This window comes from Mustela erminea, chromosome 19, assembly GCF_009829155.1.
Source record: "Mustela erminea isolate mMusErm1 chromosome 19, mMusErm1.Pri, whole genome shotgun sequence".
NCBI classification, from domain to species: Eukaryota; Metazoa; Chordata; class Mammalia; order Carnivora; family Mustelidae; genus Mustela; species Mustela erminea.
The window spans coordinates 16,332,044-16,349,759 of record NC_045632.1 but is presented as its reverse complement, the minus strand read 5'-3'; the positions used below and the strand labels follow the sequence as shown (position 1 = coordinate 16,349,759).

The following is a 17,716-nucleotide window of genomic DNA, read 5'->3' as shown; positions in this document are numbered from 1 at the left end:
GATGCCCGTTTATTTAGCGACTGTGCCAGGTTCAGCTGTGTGCCAGGCACTTTTTTGAAGAAGATTGAAACTAGGATTGTGTCTTCCTAGTGCTTAAGTGGGGGGAAGTTAAGAAAAACTTGATTACTGCGTAAAATACATAAGGTGTCCTCGTGTGGCTCACACTATGGGGAAAAGTAAAGCAGGGGAGAGGGGAATAGTGTCCAGGTCAGAGGCTTCATTTTCAATAGGGAATGGCTTGGGAGGGTCTCCTGGGCAGGTGCCATTTGAGTACCAGGCTGAAGGAGGGAGCTATGTGGAGAACGGGGACAGTGTTCTGGTGCAGAAAGGGCAAATACAATAGTTCTGAAACACTGAAGGAGGAGGAAAGAGGGGGAAAGAAGGAATGGGGGCTGACTTGACAGATCTTTTTACCCTTACCCTTTCCTTTTTCTCTGCCTATATTGGGACAGAGCGACTGAGAGAGGGTGGAAGGAGCCAAAGTAGAGAGGTGACAGGGGCAGATCGTTTGGGACCTTGTGGGCCATGGTGAGAACTCTCGCCTGCACCCTGAATGAGGTGGAGTCACAAGAGGGTTCTCCTCAGTCGAGGGCCCTGAGCTGACTCTGGTGTTCAAAGCCTCCCTCTGGGGCACAGACGTGGGGAGATTGGGAAGCAGGGAAACTTGGGGCCGGGGAAGTGGCAGGGGACTGTCTCACTAGTTCAGGCAGGAGATGATGATGGACAAGTCTAGGTTGGGAGCCCATGCGTTGGGGAAAAAGCCAGCAGGTTCTGGATCCCCTTTGAAGGTGGAGCTGTTGATGTGGCCAAGGTGTTACCACCAGAGAGAGACTGGCAGCCCGCATGACTATGTACATCAGTGCCGGTGAGGCAGTTGCAGGAGGCAGCAGCGCATAGTGCAGAGACCACAAACCCGGGCATCTACATCCGGGGCCAGGCGGGGACTGAGCAAAGGGCAACTCCAGCTTGGCTCCTCTTCACTGTAGGCATGTAGGAAACACAGGCAAACCCAGTGTTGTCAGCCTTTCCAATTTTTCCAGATTATCCTAAAATGAAGTTGTTTCTTATTTTTAATGTGAATTCTCCTAATTTTTAAATGCTGGCCACTACATTGATTTGGAATTGCTTATAACTGCCAGTGACAGGCTTTAAGGACATAGAAGTTTATTTCTCTGATACAAAGAAGTTTGGAGGTCAGCAGCCCAGGGGGCTGGTATGGTTTCCCCTCACCATTAGTGGAATGCCAGCCTTAGAGCATGGCCTTTAGCCCCAGGAGGAGTCTCATGGCCCGAGATGGCTGCTGCAGCTACAGCTGTCACATCCATGTTTCTAGGCAGAGAAAAAGGGAAGGGTAAGGGCAAAAAGATCTGTCAAGTCAGCCCCCTTTTAAAAAGCTTTCTCATAAGCCCTATCCAACCACAGCTGCTTATTGACCACTTCTGTCTACAAGGCAGGCTGGGAAATGTAGGTTTTTAGCTAGACATATCTCCTCTCTTTTCTTCCCCCAAGAGGAGAGGGTTTTTCTTGAAAAGGAGGAAGGGGAAAATAGAGTGGGTAGGCACCTACTACTCCACAGCAACAAGTCAAAACATTTTTTTTTTTTAAGATTTTATTTATTTATTTGATGGAGACAAATCACAAGTAGGCAGAGAGGCAGGCAGAGAGGAGGAAGCAGGCTCCCCGCCGAGCAGAGAGCCCGATGTGGGACTCGATCCCAGGACCCTGAGATCATGACCCGAGCCAAAGGCAGTGGCTTAACCCACTGAGCCACCCAGGTGCCCTCAAAACATTTTTTTAAACCAGTGTCCTAGTCACACCTAACAAAATGTCAGCTAAGTCATTTCGTGGGATTCAGTGTGTGCAGTTGCTGGAGCTCCAGTGTTTCGAGCCAGACAGCCCTGGGTTTGGGGTGTCTGTGTCATAGCTTACAGCCATGTGACATGTTTCACTCGTTGGACTCTGTATCCTCATGTGAGGAATGGGGGTGATTGTAGCAGCGTCACATGCCCCAAAACAGAAAGACACAGAAATTAAAAATGAAACGATTGAGGGGGGAAAAGTTCCAGGTAGTTGCTCACCCAGAGAAGAGAGACTCGAATAGTTGTAAACCTTTGTGCACCTGGCAACCTGGGTTGGGGGATAAATAAATTAAAAACCGACAGGCTGCAGGGAGAAGTGAACAAATCGACCATCAGTGGCAGATGCTGACAGGGTCTCTCCAAAATTGACAGATCTCGTAGTCAAAAAAATAAGGCTGAAGAGGATTTGAATAACCCAATCAAATAACCCAATCAAAACCTGATTCTATATTTATACGTATCATATATATAAGTTATTATCATATATATAAATGTAGGATCATCTTTTGATTGAGTTATTAATGATACATACTATGTCATGTATATAATTACTAATTTTGTACCTAACCAACAGAGAGCATGTTCTTTTCAACTCACATATTCTGTTCAGCTCCCATGTGGAAATACCTTCACGGAGGACTGTGGTGAGAATTATATAAGATTGTACATTAAGACAGTTCTTCATCAGGCGGATAGTAAGTACTCATTACAGAGCTTCCAAAAAAGAAAAAAGCCATTTTCTTTCAAAAATGGACTTCTCTGGAGTCCTGGAAGCTTATAAATAAATGACTCATCCGTCACTGTTATTGAGTGCCTACGGTATGCCAGGGCTGCAAGGTGCTGGGTATGCATTGGTGGAAAATAAAACCACCTGCCCAGCTGTTTCCGGAATGAGCCCTTCTCTGTGGAGCAGGTAATTCTGTTCTCCAACCAGCTGCAGAGATGGCTTAACCAGGTGCAGGTGTTGGTCTGACCGGTGCCTTTAATCACCACACATTATTTGGGCCTTAGATAAGTGTTTGATTCACTAAGAGTACCTTGTGAGAACAGAACCATCCGTTAAATATTTAGAGCCCTAGGGTAGAAGGAATTCCTGGCAGCGGTTAGACGTTGACTGCGTGGACTTGAGTTAAGGCTGCGGGTGGGCTGTCTACTGCAAGCACGGAGTACTTGGATTATACATTGGGAGAAACTGTTTGCCTGGAAGGATTTTAAAACAGCAGCATGTTTAGAGAAACAGGGGAGACAGCTGTTATTTAGGGAAGAGAAGAGGAGACTTGCTTTGTGGTTCAGAGGTGTTATCCCCGTAAGGAAAGAGTAGTTTAAGTGTCCGAGGTGTCATGGAAATGCTGCTGGATAAAGGTGGTGCTTAGGGGCTTGATTCTGGTCCCTTTTCTCTGACCAACACCATGTCCTATGATAACAGCATTTCTGTCGTGCTGTGTCCCCGGCCCTGTGCCGAGTGCTTCGTGCTTATTAACCTATTTAATTCTGATGACCCTGCCGGGATGCGGGCCCACCCTTTCCAATCCTGTTCTCAGGAGAATGCCGTGGAGCACCTTGGCCTGGGCCATCCATCCAACCTAGGGGCAGAACCCAGATTTGAGCCCAGTGAGCGGCTTTCTGGATAGAATCTAAACCAGTTCACGGGGCTAATCGGCCGCTAAGCTAACGATGAACATTTGCAAATCTGGGATAATCATAGTGAGGCTGGGTTTTTACATGCCAGACACTGTGCTAAGCATTTAATAATTGTAGCTTCATTTCACCCTCACATCCACTCAGTGAGTTATGGGTGGCCTCAGGGCCCCCCATTTCTCAGATGAAGGAGCGGAGGCTCAGAAAACTGAGGCTCTGTGAACTTGGCACAGGGGGCCCAGTCCAGTCTCATGGTCGCTCTGTTAAGTGTGGTCGTGACAAGGCAAGTTTGTGTGAATGGGATCCCATAGGTCACACAAGAACCTTCCCCCGGGCCTGGGACATCACCCCTCCTTCCTAGAGAGTTTACTCTGAACCCCCACCCCCGCTCTTTCCTCTCAGAACATGCCAATTACTTTGGCGTGGACGAGAAGCTGGGACCAGTGGCTGTGAGCATCAAGCGAGAGAAGTTGGAGGACCACAAGGATCACGGACCTCAGTACCAGTACAGGATCATCTTCCGGACCCGAGAGGTAGGTCCCATCACCATTGTTGGCTTCCATAAATTGTAGCTGCTCACCTCTGTGAGCCCTTAGTCTGTACCAAGTGCTTCCCCAGCTACATCTCACGTCAGCCTCCCAGTAACCTCCTGACTGCAGTGCTAGTAGTCCCTCCCTTTTAGAGAAGGGAAAACTAGGGCTCAGAGAAATTCAGTGACTTGTATGGGATCAGTAAGTAAGGGGCCAGACCAGGATTAGAATCTTGGAGAGCCCAAGATTGCTACCCACCGCAAGAGATTCACTCTGGTTAGCATAAGAAATAGAGAGCTGTAAGGGAGTCTTTCAGGATCATGAGATGTCCTGCAGAATGGAAAGAATTAAGGCAGCAGGCCTCGGGCAGGGCAGGAACTGGGGACTCTCAGCCAGAGCAGGCACTGCTGTCCACACCGTTCAGCTCAAAACAATCCCAGTGCTTTCACATGTGAGTAGAGAAACCCGTTGTCCTGGTTTGGTTATAGGCCTTCGCCTAGATTAAATATCAGCTGTGGCTAGGGAACAAGGCCTGCTGGGGGCACCCTGCTCAATCAGGACTCTGAATTGTAATGGACAGAAATCTAGTTCTAACTGGTCTAAGCCAGAAATAGAATTCATTGGTTCATATAACTGCAAATCCAGGGTATGTCTTGCTTCAGGCATAGCTGGATCCAGGCACTCAAATGATGTCACCAGAATTCGGCCTGCTGACCACTCTGCTCCTCTAAGCCCTGCTGCTTTTCTGCACTGGGAATGTCATTCTCTTCTCTTCTGCCACCAGCAAGCCATCTCCATGTCATGGGAAAATGAGACTGGCAGCTCAGCTCTCCTGCATCTATATATGTTCTCCTCCACAGGGAAGGGACACTTGCTGCCAAATCTGTGAGGAGGACTCTCGTTGGCTCTGCTTGGATCACATGTGCTTCACTGGGTCTGGGGGCAGGGCAGGACACTGAGCTTGACAGTTCCATTAGAGCCACCTGGAGGAGGCAGACGGGGAGTTCTCCTGCCAAAAGAGGGGAGCTAGGCTAGCAAAAACAATAGAGACTTCCAAAAGACCCAAGTAAGGATGACCTTTCCAGAAAGGGGATGGTAGTCAGCTGGGCAGGCCCCCCCAAAATGGGTCTCCCTTGGCCCTCCCTTGCCCCATCCCCCTTGTTCCTGGCCTTTGCCCAGACATGGGAACCCCACAGGCTGCCGCTGCCAGGGGCTTTGAGTGTGAAGCCAGCTGAGCCTGGACGTCATCCAGACCAACAGATGCTGCACTGAGGGCCCTGGCCTCATGACGACCCTCTTACTGAGGAGGAATGAGATGACACAGAGGCTTTGTGGCAGTTGAGGGGGGCAGACCTCAAACCCTGTGCCCTTGACCACAGGTGGTCACCAGCCCCTCCTGCCTCCCAGTCCCCTCCCCCATCTCCTCACCTTTATGGCCACATGAGCACGAGCGCAGAATGTGAGGTGACAGCTCACACTGCCTTAGTTGTGTCATGACATCCAGGGAACTGCTGGATGGGATGACCACAGTCAAAGGCTAATAAGTAACGTTTATCACGATAGCTGTTATATTGCAGATCTCTGTAACACGGTGTCACATAGTAGCTTTACCCTTTATGTGTATTCACGGGCTTGAATGTTACACAGTCCCATGATGAAGACACTGTTAGTCTCATTTCCGGATGATGGAACGGGCTCTGGAGAGGTTAGGGGACTTGCTTGAAGCACCCTCAGGAGTCCACCTGTTCTCCAGCCCCGACACAGCTGCCTCTGGGACGCTGCGGACTTCGGCTCCGACTGCCCTGCAGACCCATCGCTGATTTGGGAACTCACCTTTGTTCAGCACTTTGGTGCTGGTAGTTTTAATTCATAAAAGTGGAACACGGAGAATGAATTTTTTTTAAAAGTCAGCCTGTGTCACGCGTACCGAGGGTCCTGAGACTTGGGTGAGGGCATACTGGATTGGGGTATAGTATTTTTGCTGTGGGTCCTATTCAGTAAGTGTGAAACCAGCTTAGTGCTGTGCCTGTCTTGTGCCTGTTTCTGTCTACTTCCGAGCCCCAACACCCACAAAACTCGCCTCCAGTCCTCTGCAGAGTGGGCAGGGGGCCTTGAGTCTTGGGGCCATAGGTCTGGGATATATCCCCTCGGCACCACTGTCTGCCAGCTGTGCACGGGGTCTCTGCGGGCGCAGTAGTGAGTGAGGCAGCAGAGATGTTTGTGGGACCGCACTCCTGTGGGTGAGGCAGGCAACATACACATTAGAAAATCATACAGTGTGGTAAGTGAGGACAAAGTAGAAAGTCAAGCAAGGAAGAGATAGGAAGTATGAGGGGTGGTTCAATTTTTAGGCAGAATGGTCAAGGGAGGTCTCACTGGGAAGGTAACAGTTGAGTAATGACCCGAGTATGAGATGAGAGAAGGAGCCATGTGGAAATCTGAAACAAGAGCATTCCAGGCAGAGGGAACAGCCAGTGCAAAGGTCCTGAGGCAGGACCGTGTTTGGCACACTGGAAACCTGGTATGGATTCCTAATTTGGCCACTCACCAGCTGTGAATGTGGGCACCTGGCTTCACCTCTCAGAGTCTCAGTTTCCCCCTTGGGTGGTCCAGTCTCACAGTGGTGTGGGCCCTGTGAAGTTACACATACAGGCAGCGCCAGGCCTGGCGCTCAAGAAGAGCCCAGTGACGTTAGTTGGCAGGGGGTCTCCATCTCCTGTCCCCTTGTCACATTCCTGGCAGCCCTGTGAATTTCAGCCCACCGTGAGGTTCATAGCCACAAGCCTTTTTTCTGCCCCCGTATCTATGCAGGCCATGCACAGATTCAGCCTTGAGCCTGACTCCTTGCGCAGCTACCCTACTGGGCACTGGGACCTGAGGACCTCCTCATCTGAAGTTGAAGGGAAGGCAGCAGCCAGTGAGGTTTTTCTTGCCTCTTCCTCGAGCCCTCCCTGTGGCAGAGGCAGGGTGGACAGTCACGCAGTCAGCAGTAATAGCAAACGCTCTCAGCACGTCTTCTTGCCGTCCACTGTCCTGAGTGTTGTGTATGCGTGGAGCCTTCAGATCCTCTCAAAAGTCTCATGATGTGGTGGGTCCCATTGTTCCCATTTTGCAGATGAGGATGGGAGGTTGAGACCCAGGGAGGTAATCATTTGTTAGGGTCACCAGTGGCAGAGCCTGGATGTGGACTCAGGCTGCCCCCGGGCCTGACCCATGCTCTTTACCACTCAGCATTCTGCCTGTTGGGTCGAGTTTGAATTCTGTGCTCTGGGAACAGACAGCCCTGGATTCGGTCCAGCTCTGCCACTCACTGACCATGTGACCTTGGACAGATGGCTTTGCCTCTGGGCTTCGCCATTTCTTCGTCTGTAAATAGGCTTTATGCTGTTGGCTCCCCGTCTCTCGGAGCAGTGGAAGGTTCTCTCCCACCAGCACACGTGGCTGCAGGACAATGAGTGCCCTGGTTGTCGCCTTCCCCAGGAGGTCCAAGGGCCATGCTGGGGAGTAAGGGTTGAGCTCACAGGCAGAGTTCTGTCCTTGTGTCCACATGCACAGATCTCAGGCTCCTATAAACCAAGGTGTGGGGTCTAGAGTGAAGGGCTCAGGCTCTTTTCTAAGCCAGCAGGCCGGCCCACCCCAGATGGCCACCCCCGGCCGCCAAGCAGACAGTCTAAGTGGGCCCGCATCTCCCGGCAGATGGGATGTGAGCATTGGCAGCCCTGAGCATCCCGCCAGGGAGGAACAGACTGGGAGCTGGGCTTTGGCGCCACACACCTGAACATCAGGCCCCCTCCCAACCCAGAGGACAAGCCCCGGACCAAGGCTGCCCTTTCCTAAGCCCCTTGCTGGCCTCTCTCTCCCAGGACAGAGGGAACCCCGGTCAGCCAGGGACGGTCTAGCCTTCTGACTCAGGTTCTCCCTTAACCCAGCAAACATGAGTTTTTGACAGGCTTCAGTTTTGTTAGGATTAGAGATTTGGATTTGTCTTTTCTTTCTGATTTAAAAAGTAACAGTGACTTGTTACTGTAAGTGTGAAATGTAGAAAAAAGGGAGTAGAAAAAGTAGAAAAGGGAGAGTTTCTTCTATTAAGTGAAAAAAGCAAGGAGCAACAGTGACCTCATTTGTGTTCAGTATGTAGCTCTGATTGTGTGTGTATATAGAAATAATCTTCGAAGCATATTGTTAAGTGGGGAGAAAAGCCAACTGTATCTTCCTGTTAAAGGTTAAATTTAAATTCTTAATTCTGCATATGGCTTTGTACAAACACATTTGACATGTGTGTATACATAATAATGGCTAACACGTATTGAGCACTCACTGTATGCCAGACACAATGCTGGCACTGCGCATGGACTGTCCTCCCGAATCTTTATAACCCTTGGAGGTAGGTGCTGTTATGCCCATTTTATAGATGAGGAAAAAGGCACAGAGAAGTTAAGCAACTGGCCCAGGGTCACAGCCGGGGAAAGGGTAGAGTCAGAGTTTGAACCCGGTCAGACAGACTCCTCAGTGACCTCCCAGGAAACATTCCTGATGCGTGGGTATATCCACTGCCCAGCAGAGAAGGGGCTGTGTCTAAGTCAGGAGTCAACATTGAACAACCTGTGCAAACCTCCCGGCTTACATGATCTCAAGACCTTACAGCTCTCTTGACCAGTGATCCTCCGTGAGATGATGACAGGTGTCATTGAGAGTGAGATCACGCAGGGCCTTGCAGGCTGGGCAGGGTGTATAGATTTTATTTGGAGAGAGATGAGAAGCCACTAGCCCGTTCTGTGCAGAGAAGGAGTGTGGTCTCACTCAAGCTGCTGCAGAAGAATGGGCGGTGGAGTGTGAGGGCCCAGGAGGGAGACCAGGAGGAGGGCTATTATCATAGGCCAGGTAGGTGATGATGGTGGACCGGACCAGGTTGAGGTTAGAGATGTCTGGCCACTCGTTGCATCCTGCCGGTGCCCTACTTATTATCGCCAGCAGAGAAGGAAAGGGGGGGAGTTTTTTTCAAGTCTTGGCTTATGGTCAAGTCTTCAGAGCCAGAATGTGACCGGAAGCCACCTGTGTCTAGTGTGGGAGAAAGAATGAGGTGCAGGACCAGGCTTCCCCTTGGGCCCAGCAGAGGGCGCTGCGGGCCAGCGTCAGCCGGATACAAAAAACCCTGATCCTGTTAGTGCATTCATTGAAACCCAAATCTCAGGGCCGCCCAGACCAGTAGTGCTTTGCCCTCATTGTCATCATTGCTTTTCATGATCCTAGTTTAAGATCATGATAAGAAAGCCTTGTTTATTAATTACTGGGGCCAGACTGGGAACTCCCAAACACGAGATCATTCCATTCCTTCCATGTATGCCTGTTGCCCAGCTCCTGTTTGGAAAGGGTAGGCTGTATGCTTAGAGGTGACGTCATGACACATTGTTTTTGCTGCCTGCTGTGTCCACATGTTGACTCAGGGCCAACATGTTTTTCCAGTCACCACTGATCCTCCTTAGTCTTTAAACCATAGCCTCAAGTGTGTTCTAAGTGCTTGTAGCAGTTGCCTCAGGGAGGCTGTTTTTCCTGGTAGAACCCTCGTTGTGCTGTCTTAGGGGGGCTGGAGCTGCAGGACCTGGCCCTGCCCTTGGCGTCACCTGATGGCCAGCTCACGTTGTGGACAGAAGCCAGAGCTGGTGCAATGGGGACACGAAGCAGCCAGGGCTCTCAGGGCCAGCAGGCCGTAAATTGGTACAACCACTTGGAAAACTTCGGAAAATTAAAGATTAACATGCCCAGTGACTCAGCAGTTCCTCTCCTAGGTATGAACCCCCCAAAAAATGTATTCTTAAGCAATACATGGTGCTTCTATGTGTGCTTCTCACAGCACGTTCACAGTTGTCCAACACTGGAAGCAGTTTCTGGGCTCAGCAGTAGAATGGATCCGTCGTGACAGAACGTCTGCTTCTCACGGCAGCATGGTCGAATCTCATATCCGTAGTGTTGTGAGAAGTAAGCCAGATAGAAAAGAGTACAAACTGCACGAAGCTCAAAAACAGCAGAAATAAATTGTGGAGTTAGAAGTCAGGGTAGGGTTGCCTTTGGGGAGGAGGGGAAGGGGCTTGGGGGACCTGGAAATATTTATTTTTTTGATTTGTGGTGATTACGTAAGTGTTCACTCGGTGTTAATTCCTTTAGCTATGCTTACATATGTTGTGTACTTCTCTGTATGTGAGTTATACTTTACAGTAAAAAAAAAAATTAAAAATCTTCAAAAAAAAAAAAGTCAGGAGTTTTGGAAAATTCAGGGGTCCATTGGAATCCTGATTCCAGCTGAAGCTCTGGGGCATGTGGGTGGCTCAGTCGGTTTGGCTGAGCATCTGACTCTTGATTTCAGCTTGGGTCATGATCTCTTGGTTGTGGGTTCGAGTCCTTTGTTGGGCTCTGTGCTCAGCAGGGAGTCTGCTGGAGATTCTCTCCTTCTGCCCCACCCCTTCAGTTTTCTTATATATAAAATGGAGATGACAAAACTTCCCCTGAACAGACCTATACACTTAATAAGATAATTACTCTTGTACCTGGAATATACCAAAGTCAACTGTACCTTCACAAATGTGACTTTGTTATAAAGTCTGTCAGAAACTGCTTTGTCTGTAAACCTGAAAACCTAACTAACCGTAGCTAAAACAAATAGAGGGATGCTTTAATTTTCTAATGAGAACTCTGGAGGTAGGCATCTGGAGAGATTGACTTCTCTGTGGTTTTCTTGTCTCTTTCCTCATGATCACAGCATACCTGCCACAGCTCCAAACATCTTATCCTCACACCAACGTCCTTAACAAAAAGAAATGGGCAGGTGGAAAGGCTTTCCTTTAACTAAGGGAGGCAAATGTGTCCAGAAGTCCTTCGCAAGCTGAACTCCCCCGCACATTTCATTACCTGGGGCTAGTCATGTGGCCAGCTGTAGGAAAATGTAGAAAGCATCATCTGGGAAAGGGGAATGAGATGGCCATGATTGGCTTGACTCAAGGTTTTTGATCCTGGCTACACATCAGAATCACCTGAGTGACAGTGAAAAGATTATGTGTATGTGTGGTCGTAAATATATACCTATGTAAATCTGAGAACATACATGCACACATACACATATCCTGGAGCCCCAACAAAGAGCAGCCGTGTTATGACAGTGATACGTTTACACATATTATAAGGAAGGCGGAGTGTTCATTGAGTGCTCACCTTATGGAGCCTTTTTATTCATTATACACTTAAATGACATCTCCCCACTTAAATGCAAGTTGGGTGTGGGGAAAGGTGTCAATGTTTCGTTCACTGCATCCCAAACAGGGCTGTACTTCAAGGGCACTCAGTTGGTACTTGTTGAACAGACAAAGATGTGCTCCATCCATTGTCTCAAAAATCTCATCAGCTTAGTCCTCCTGGCACCCTTCAGGACTGGGATGCCGTCACTGTATTAATTTCGTCACTCACAAAAAGAGAAGCTGAGGCCCAGAGATTTGAAGGCACCTGTTCCAGATCTCATAGGGAGGAGGCAGCAAGTTCAAGTCCTGAGCCAGGGCTGGCCCTGGGGCCCAAGCTTCGGACCATCACACACGTTGCTCTGAGAACAGCACTCTCTTCCCTTCTTGGGTCCGGAGAGCCTCCTAACCTTCCCTTCTCTCCCTCAAACAGCTCATCACCCTGCGAGGCTCTATCCTGGAGGACGCCACCCCCACCGCCATGAAGCACGGGACAGGGCGGGGCCTCCCCCTAAAGGATGCCCTGGAGTATGTCATCCCTGAGCTCAACATCCACTGCCTACGACTGGCTCTCAACACTCCGAAGGTGACTGAGCAGCTGCTGAAGCTCGACGAGCAAGGGGTGAGCTGGGGACCAGTGAGGGGGACCACTGCAACCCTATCCTGGTACCTCTTTCTGTCCTTGTCTTTGTTTTTTTTCTTTTTCAGAATAGCAACCCACCTAAGCTAGTTTAAGGAAAAGGGGGGATCTATTATCAAATTCCAAGGGTGCCAAGAGCAGGGATGTGATGGAGGAGAAAAATGGTCTGGGGATGAGACAGCCATTTGGGGGTGTGCGCGTGTGTGTGTGTGTGTGTGTGTGTGTGTGTGTGTGTTCCCTACCCCCCCCTTCCCCCCGTCTGCACACAGGCTCCCTCTGCTTCTCTGTCCTCCCACAGCTCCCAGAGTGTCTGTGAGAATGACAGCTATCTGCAGACCCCAGCTAGGTCACTCTCAGTCCCAGGAGAGCATCTGACTTGCCCACACTTAGGTCAGGCGTCTATCCAGATTCTAGTCACCAGTGACCAGGGGAATGAGCGAGACACAGAACAAAAGTGGTGATTGGAGGCCCACCTCCTAAAAGCAGCATTGACTGTACTGAGCCCAGAACTCTCAAGAATTTCCTTCTGTAGACATCTTAGCCAGTTTCAGGCCACCTTCTATAGGGGCAGCTAGCCAAGGCCACTGTCCCTTACTCTTGAAAGAATGGCATGGCACTGTGTCGAGAGAACAGGAGCCAGCCACACGGGCACCCTGTCGTGCCTCTGGAATAGGAAGGAGAGAGAGGGACAGTGGGGATGTGCCCCCCACACACACATGCTTTCTCCTTCCTCTCTGGCTGCGCCGCTGCTCCACGGCTGTGGAACTCCAGCAGCCCCCTGGGCACTGTGCCTGAGGAAGCCCCTCTGCTCCGTCCCCCTGATGTCCCTCCCGGGCCTGCCTCACAGAGCTGCTGCTCTCGCCTCTACAGCTGTGCCGGAAGCACAAAGTGGGCATCCTCTACTGCAAGGCTGGCCAGAGCTCGGAGGAGGAGATGTACAACAACGAGGATGCCGGCCCCGCCTTCGAGGAGTTCCTTTCCCTGATTGGGGAGAAGGTCTGCCTGAAGGGCTTCACCAAGTACGCCGCCCAGCTCGATGTCAAGAGTAAGTGGCGCAGTGGCCTCGCGTGGCGGGAGGGGAGCGGCAGTTAAATCATAGGGGGCCACCAGCGCACCCCGACCCCAGGGGCAAAAGTCACAGGGCCTGGTGGTCCCTGGATAGGGATGCAGGACAGTGGGAGCTCTCAGCCTCCACTGATGGGGACGCGGATGGTGCAACCCCTTGGGAGAACAGGAGGGTGTCGTCTAGTGAAGTTGGCAGACGCACCTGCTCTGGGAGTTAGCAGTCACACTCTGGAAGCATCCTGTGCAAACTCACGCACACGGGCGCTGGGAGCTGTCCCGAGGCTTCGTGACTGCCAGTGCCCGACAGTGCCCAGCACGCATGCGCAGCATCGTGGCGTTGCATGCACAGTGCTGTGTGACAGTGACAGCGATGACAAGAGCCTCAGGCAGCCAGTCCTCTCCCCAAGGAGCCGTGATATGAGTTCAGTTTGCTCTTCCACCCCCCCCAAACTGCCACAGAACACGTACATCCTATTCACCGCAGGTACACATATTACATGCGTGTATGCACACATATGTACGGAAACGCTAGAATGAATATGCCGGATCTCACACCTGCTTTAAGCAGACGGCCACCGATGCTCCGTGAGCCTTCTGGTTTTCCGGTTATATCTACCCTCTCCGTGGAGGCAATCGCTACCCTGAATATGGCCTTGTCCGTCACTGCCTTGCTTTTCTTTAGAGTTTTACTGTGTGAGAACAACCCCCTCAGACAGTACACTGTCGAGTGTGCTTTAAAAATACCGGTTGTGTAGAAGCCATCGCTCAGTGCCCACTCCTGTGAGGCCACTGTCCATGCTTACTGTTAAGCAAGCAGCCCTTGAGCACTGAGACTGTGGGCCTCTTGCTCGTTCCTTCAGGAGACTTGTTATCCCCGCTCTCAGACAGATGCCTGCTCCTGAGGCTCAGCGTCCTGCCCAGAATGGCAGGCATCATGTTGCTATCAGGATCGGGGGCCAGCTGCTGCCACATGGTTTCTTTGGGAAGGGGATTTTCTCCGAGGACCCCAGGGAGCACAGTGCTCCTACCCAGTGGCCCCAGCTTACTGGATAGGGATGCCCCCAGCTTGCAGTCACCCTAAGGTTACTTGTCTCCAGGCCAGGCTCTGGCACCATCCAGCGGTGGCTTCAGTGCCCTCACCTGTCCCAGCTTCTCCCCAGAATGTAAGGCCACATGATCAGGGACTCTGCAGGCTGTTCTGCCACTGTCTCTGCAGCCTCTTCAGTTGAATAAAGCTTGGTGGCCTTGAATGCCCGGAAGTGCCAATGAGTGGGCTTCCTTAGGTGAACGGGACATCCTGGAGTTCCCTGCAATGTGGTTCGTGGGTTTGCTCCTGCGTTTGACAGAAACCTCCCAGCCTTCCTCACTGGATAGGAAGGAGCCATTCAAGATGAGAGGAGTATGCACGGGGAACCTTATCTTGGGTCCAGGTGAGGAAGGCCCAGAGAACATGGCCTGCGGCCTGAGAGGGGTGAGGCGGAATAAAAGAGGCAGAGAGGGAGCAAGAAAAGCATTCCAGGAGAAAGGAGCACACATGCAGAAGCTCTGAGGCTTAAAGGCAGTTGTCCAGCGAATTAATGTGGAGGATGGAGTGAGGAAAGCAGGCGGAACTCACCCTGTAGGACCTTTAGGGCTCAAGTTTAGGGATTTGGGTCTGTTTCCTGTGAGGAATGTGAAACCCTCAAGAGCAGCGCCGAGTACTACTAAGAAAAGACCATAGTGTCAGTGTGAGTTCCAGTCGACTCCACTGCACCTTGCAAGTCCCTCCCTCCCTGCACCTCAGTTTGCCCCTCAGAAACATGGAGCCAGTAATCAGCTGTGCTCCCTAGTCACAGTCCCCTCTCATTGGGGGCAATTGGTTTACTGACTCTCAAGATTATCATTCATGGTCTTGCTACCTATATATGTGTCTCTAGCTATAATTTGTTTGGCATGGTTTTGAACATAATGTGAACAGAATCCTTTAGGATGTGCTGCTTTTGTGTCTGGCATCTTTGATTTGACACTACATATGTGAGATTCACCCCTGTGGTGACGACGGCTACCTTCAAGGCTCTGTGTTTCCCCACTGCGTCAGTATGCCAGTCTGTTCATTCGTCTTTTTTTCTTTAAGATTTTATTTATTTAACAGAGAGATCGCAAGTGGTCAGAGAGGCAGGCAGAGAGAGAGGGGGAGGCCAGCTCCCCCTGAGCAGAGAGCCCGATGTGGGGCTCAATCCCAGGACCCTGAGACCATGACCCGAGCCAAAGGCAGAGGCTTAACCCACTGAGCCACCCAGGCGCCCCTATTCATCTTTTTGACCAACGTTTGAAGGTGCTTATTACCCATATCCCAGGGCACGTGTATGCGATTTCTCTCGGTTATGAACCCAACAAAGTGCTGGGTCATCAATTAAGCTGATCTTCAGGCTTAATTACTGGATATTACTAAGAAGATTTCCAAAGTGGTTGTACCATTTTGCATGCCTGACCAGCCACAGAGAGTGATTCAGTGGCTCTCCGTCTCCACCAGCCCTTACTACAGTCAGTCTTTGAAATTTTTACCAGTGTGCCGGGTGTGTAACAGAAGGTTTCCTTTTTACCTAAATTTATTGAATTTTAAAGAGTGGAGTTAAGTGCAAACATCAAGCTGAAAACTAACGCAGATGGCCTGTGGGACGTGGCACAAACCCAGAGGTTTGGGAAACGTGGTGCTAACTGGTGTTTCTGTTGCAGCCGACTCCACGGGCACCCACTCCCTCTACACGACATACCAGGACTACGAGATCATGTTCCACGTCTCCACCCTGCTCCCTTACACCCCCAACAACAGGCAGCAGGTCAGTGGGGCCCAGGGAAAGAACCCCCATATGGTTTCCAGTGGATACACAGCTGAACCCCAAGTCACTCTCCCTCTCTGGGGCTGGAAGCTGGCTGCCTGGCGGGCTTTGGCTCTCCTGCCCCTCTGGGGGTCCATGGCCTTGGAGACCCTCTACACCATGGTCATGTCACCTGGGGGTTGGAGGCTAGGCCAGGTATCATTTGATACCAGTGTTTTTCTAGCTGTTCCTAGGCCACCTTGCTTGCATCTAGAAACCCAACTCAGCAGTCTCTTACATCATCAGGGGTGCTGTGAAAAACAAGATTGTATCAGTCAACATTATTTTGACCAGAAGTAACAGAAATGCAAACCAAACAGCTGTAAGCAAAAAATGAGTCTAACTGGGTGGCGTAACTCCCAAGTGCCAGGATAGGGTTGGCTTTAGGTATGGCTGGATCCAGGGGCTCAGACAATAGGAATCCTTTTCATTTCTCACCCCTGCTTTTCTTCATTGTAGCCTTATTCACAGGTCTTCCCAAGTCACGGCGAAGATGCCCCCTAAAAGCCCTCTGCTCGCATCCCACCAGCAGACCCACTCTGGTGGGGAGAGGGCTGTGCCTCCCTGGTGTCCCAGAGACGTTTCAGGCCTGACTCTTGTTGACCATTCACTTGCCAGTCCCTGGGCCTGGGGCAGGGATGGAACAGGCTGACTGGCCAAGCCTGAAGCACGTGCCCACCCCTTGGGAGGGTGAATGGGGTCAGCTCAATGTGAAATGTTGATAGGGATCAGGGAGGGGCTTTCCCAAAGGACATGGACATGGCTTCTAGAAGAAGAAGATACTAGGTGGGCAAGAGCAGCAAACACCTGCTTCATGTGGCTCCTTTCCTGGACATGCCATGCAGACTGTGTCCTGAGACGACAACAACTAGTTTCTAAAAAACAGAAGCCCCACAGACTTGTGATTTAGGAAATGCCTGTTTTTTCCATTGGTATAGATGACACTGTAGATTTTACAGAGCAAAGATGGTCAGAGCAAAGTGATTCCATAAGGTTAACCTGTAGCATTCTTTCAGAGCATTGGTCTCAGAGTTAGCCCTGAGTTTGAATTCTTTCTTCCCCTCTTCTTAGCTGTGTGATCCTCTCTCTCTGACCTCGGGCTCCTTCCCTATAAAATGGGCAGAATAACGGCACCCATGTCTTGGGAAAGGTCCCTGCACGAGGCAGGGCCCGACACCCAGGAGGGGCACAGGAAGCAGTCCCTCATGCTGGGTATTTGGTAGGTGGGGAAAGCTTGGGTTGCAGAGTCAAACAGAAGTGGATTCAAATCTAGACTCTTTGTCCCTATGACTGTGTGACCGAGGGCAAGTCATTTAACCACTGGGAGCCTCAGTGTTCCCATCAGTAAAGGGAGTTCATGCCTCACGGGGTTGTTGGGATAAGAGGAGCTGGCCACTTGAAGACGCCTCGCCTGGGGCTGGCTGCAGCAGACAGATACTTGACCTAGCAATGTCACCGGTTGAAAGCACACATAAAGAAACGTTTGGTAGTGTGAGTCACGCTGCTCAGTGTAAATGTCTGGATTCCACATTCTGGGCCACTTTGTGTCGAGCTACACAGGATGCCCATCTGTGGACCTCACGTTCCCAGTGTGGATCCCTGACCATGAGAGTCATACAGAGGCTTAACTAGTGTAAATAGGAACGTTGTGATGTCAGCAAATAAGTAAAACACCGTGACCACATCATCGCCTGCAAAGGCTAACAGTTTGTTGGTCAGAGACAATGAGAAACAGAGGCAAGAGGATTGGGTTCCCATGGGTCAGTCCGAAGCCACCGCTGCCCCAACCATCCCAACCCAAGTGTCCGGAGCAGGGGCAGCAGCAGCCTGGGATCAGGCCGGCAGGCGGTATTCTGATCTGCCGCCGGGAGCCATGAACCAGGCTGTGAGCAAGTGAGCATCT

At 50.8% G+C, this 17,716-nt stretch overlaps 1 protein-coding gene across 4 annotated transcripts in view; it reads left to right on the top strand.

Annotated features, from left to right (window-relative positions):
- SIPA1L3 (signal induced proliferation associated 1 like 3) overlaps positions 1-17,716 on the top strand; it is a 234,986-nt gene that overhangs the window by 136,071 nt on the left and 81,199 nt on the right. For all 4 annotated transcript variants that reach the window (XM_032326312.1, XM_032326309.1, XM_032326311.1 and 1 more), the window contains exons 4-7: positions 3,900-4,030; positions 11,684-11,872; positions 12,761-12,935; positions 15,671-15,774. In XM_032326312.1, the coding sequence (XP_032182203.1) occupies positions 3,900-4,030; positions 11,684-11,872; positions 12,761-12,935; positions 15,671-15,774 (599 nt within the window). The remainder of the gene's footprint in view (positions 1-3,899; positions 4,031-11,683; positions 11,873-12,760; positions 12,936-15,670; positions 15,775-17,716) is intronic.